At 39.3% G+C, this 3,131-nt stretch overlaps 2 protein-coding genes across 2 annotated transcripts in view; both read right to left on the bottom strand.

Moving 5' to 3' along the window:
* The window catches only part of LOC103518501 (uncharacterized protein K02A2.6-like), a 9,259-nt gene extending 7,694 nt beyond the window's left edge, over positions 1-1,565 (bottom strand). Inside the window, exon 1 of the mRNA XM_008483569.3 lies at positions 1,459-1,565. The gene's annotated coding sequence lies outside the window, so the exon portion shown is untranslated. The remainder of the gene's footprint in view (positions 1-1,458) is intronic.
* A 41-nt stretch (positions 1,566-1,606) lies between these two features.
* On the bottom strand, positions 1,607-2,848 carry LOC103518502 (uncharacterized protein K02A2.6-like). Its single transcript, XM_008483570.1, has one exon. It carries the CDS (start codon positions 2,846-2,848, stop codon positions 1,607-1,609), a length of 1,242 nt encoding a protein of 413 aa, XP_008481792.1.
* Between the last annotated feature and the right edge of the window lie 283 nt (positions 2,849-3,131).

Here is a 3,131-nt window from a genome sequence, read left to right as displayed (position 1 = left end):
GCTTAGAATAAAGAGGGACCCTAAGTTTAAATAACTCTTTTTGGTAAATACTACTTGTTAAACCGCCGCGGCGGCCACGCCCCGCCACCTCGTGATACAAAAGAGCGGCGTTGCAGGCTCAACGCCATACGAACGCGACCCAAGTCTCAGGAGCTCAAGCTAGGCCGCCTCCCGGTTCAAAAAAAAGCTAGACAAAAAGATAATTCCCCGCACTTGAGCACTCCCTGTTAACTCAGTCGATGTCAGTGGTAATGGATCCCAACACTTTTCTAAATTTACCCTTATAACATCCTTTCCTCCGTGGCAACCATTCAGCAAACTATGGGTCTATGGGTGTTTCAACACTTCTCCGGGGAAGAGAGTTAATGTTTGTTTTAAGCTACTAATTTCGTCCGAAAATAAGCGTCCGACTTTCTCTGAGACAATCCCTGTTAAGTAACTTGTAATTAGAAAAGACTATAGAACGTGAAACTTTCTGGACCTAAATTAAAAGGTGTTAAGCGCCATGGATCAATAACAACCTAACTACCTTTAGCTTTAGGTTAAAAAAAAAAAAAAAGAAGGGGTCCAGAAAAAAAGGTAGGGGACAATATTATAAAATAAAAAACAAAGTGTGGTAACTAAAATCGCACTGTGCGCGATTATAATCAATGAGAATTACAAAACAATAAAAACTACAGTACAACACACCACACATCAGGCAGGGAGCTAGATAACATAAATTAACCAAATAGCATAGACTAAAAATACAATCACTAAACATGAAAGGGGGTGCCAAATAAAATACATAAAGACACTCCGCATTTTGCTAAGGTATCACTGGAAATAAAAATAAAGATATAAAAGAACAACACAAAGATTTTAGTTGGTAGATGTTAAACAAACAACACTACGTGTCCTCATTATATAAAAATCTCCAATTGAACCAATCTCTTTGATTTGGTAGTTTTTTAATTAAAGGGAAAGAACTATAGTCTTTTCTATTCTCATTTCAACAAGAAAACTACTGAAGTAGCTCTTATACAGTTGAGCACCGGTGTTCTACTGAAAGAAAAGGGACATCCATATTTTTCACTGTCGGAGGTACATAACCCATGTATCAAGCGTAAAGGAGAGAACAGCATCAGAAGAATTAGATAGCAGCTGTACAAACGGTAAACACCTAAAAGTTCAAAGTACAAATAATCGTCCATAAAGATCTGTGTTGTACTAATAGGTATCACAGGAATGCTAGTTAGAAGCTTAACCCATCCTTTAGAGCTGTCTAGCCCCTACACCTAAGCCTCGGATTGGGCTTTTTGTGTATGGAGTTAAGCTGTAGAAGGGCGAGGTAAACCTAGACTCCTAGACCTCTGACAAATGTAGTGTGCCTGAAGGCATGTGTTCTAATCCACTCAACCCCATTGTTATCATGGGTGATAGATATATGATAGATCTATGGGGTATAGGGTGTTAAATGTTTCGTGGGTTTAAGATCGCAAGAGAAAAACTTCTGTGCTGTGTGGTCCAGTGCAAAAATTAAACTGACTTTATTAGTTCCCAAAACTCATTGACCACAAAAATCCGGAACCCAGCTGGCGAGTTAGCCACTATTAAACATCCCCCCTCAAAAGCTTGGAGAATACCGGTCCGGAGCACGTAATGGTCTGCCATAACGACTTGTGCGAGGAAGATTCGGCTCCTGACTTGTGGAACTTGAATAACCAGTTTTGGACATTTCAGAGGTGTCATTTTCCAAAGTTTCTTCTTCAATGTCAGATGTTTCATCAATTTTCGAACCTTCATATTCCAACACCTCTTCATGACGATCCTGTCCACTTTGTGTAGGAGATGATCGCCAAAACAGTGAATTTCTAAAAACACGAGAACGAATTGGATTTGAACAGTTTCCATCGCTTTTCTGGACATTCGGCAAGGGCTTCAAGGAGTATCTGTTTCTTCTCAATACTCGAGGACCAACTCTTATCCAATAAGAGCGTACCCCTGCTGTTCCTTCAACAATTCCATTTCGTTTGAGATCCGTGATCCAAACCTTGTCACCAATGTTGAGTTTTGGAAGCTCTCGAACACCATGTCGTCGATCATAGTTCTCTTTGTACTTGGACTTTCTCTGTTGATCTCTGATTCGAAATGAAGCATCATCATGACTATTGTGTTTCAAGTTCATTCCATGTGTAGGGAGAACATCTCTTAGTCTTCTCCCGAACATCAATTCAGCCGGGCTTTTGTGTAAGCCTGGAATTGGAGTATTCCTGTAGCATAGCATAGCTAGACTGGAGTCTTCCGTTTCATTTTTGTTCATTAATGTTTTTGCGATTTTGACACAAGCCTCTGCTGCACCATTACCTTGATGATGATAAGGGCTTGAAACATTAACGTGAATAGAATATTGGTCAGAGAATTTTCTAAACTCTGGAGTTAGGAACTGAGCGGCAGAGTCAGCGCGTAATACTTCTGGAATTCCATAACGTGAAAAACAAGCTTTCAGCTTGTTGATAATTTCATTTGAAGTACAATTGTTCAGAGGAGCTAATTCGAAATACCGGGAATACAAATCAGAAGCCACCAAGTACCATCGATTATTCTGTTTAAACAAATCACAGGAAACAATTTGCCAAGGTCGGTCAGGAAGTTCTGTTGGCAACAAAGGTTCATGTGGATTGTTAGCAAATCGAACACAAACAGGACAGTTTTTAATAAAGTCTTCTATATCTCGCAACATATTTGGCCACCACACTGCATTTTGAGCTCGCAGTTTGGCTTTGTTCATACCTAAATGTCCTTTGTGGCATTTATGTAACATGTCATTTTTCAGTGCTTGAGGAACTATAATTCTGGAACCTCTCATAAGTAGCCCATCACAAAATGAAATTTCATGTCGAACATGAAAATAAGGTAACAAGGGATCATTTGCATCGATTGAATTCCATTCCGAAGAAATCTTCTCACGCAGTCGTTCAAGGAGGATATCATTTTCTTGTGCTCTCTGTAGATTTTTCAAATTCTCATCAGTTGTAGGTATGGTCTGAATAAGTAACTTTACATACACTCTTGTATCTTCAGTGAGCTCATGGTTAGTATCAGATTTGATAGGATTTCTAGATAAGAAATCAGCACAGAGTAAATGTTTA

Source organism: Diaphorina citri, unplaced genomic scaffold (assembly GCF_000475195.1).
Source record: "Diaphorina citri unplaced genomic scaffold, Diaci psyllid genome assembly version 1.1 scaffold2218, whole genome shotgun sequence".
Taxonomy (NCBI): Eukaryota; Metazoa; Arthropoda; class Insecta; order Hemiptera; family Psyllidae; genus Diaphorina; species Diaphorina citri.
Note: the sequence above shows the minus strand (reverse complement) of the source record. Positions and strands in the feature narration are given on the sequence as shown.

Bases quoted from the DNA above. Each gene is read 5' to 3' on its own strand.
- LOC103518502 (XM_008483570.1), bottom strand. From the start codon at position 2,848: ATGAGAGGTTCCAGAATTATAGTTCCTCAAGCACTGAAAAATGACATG.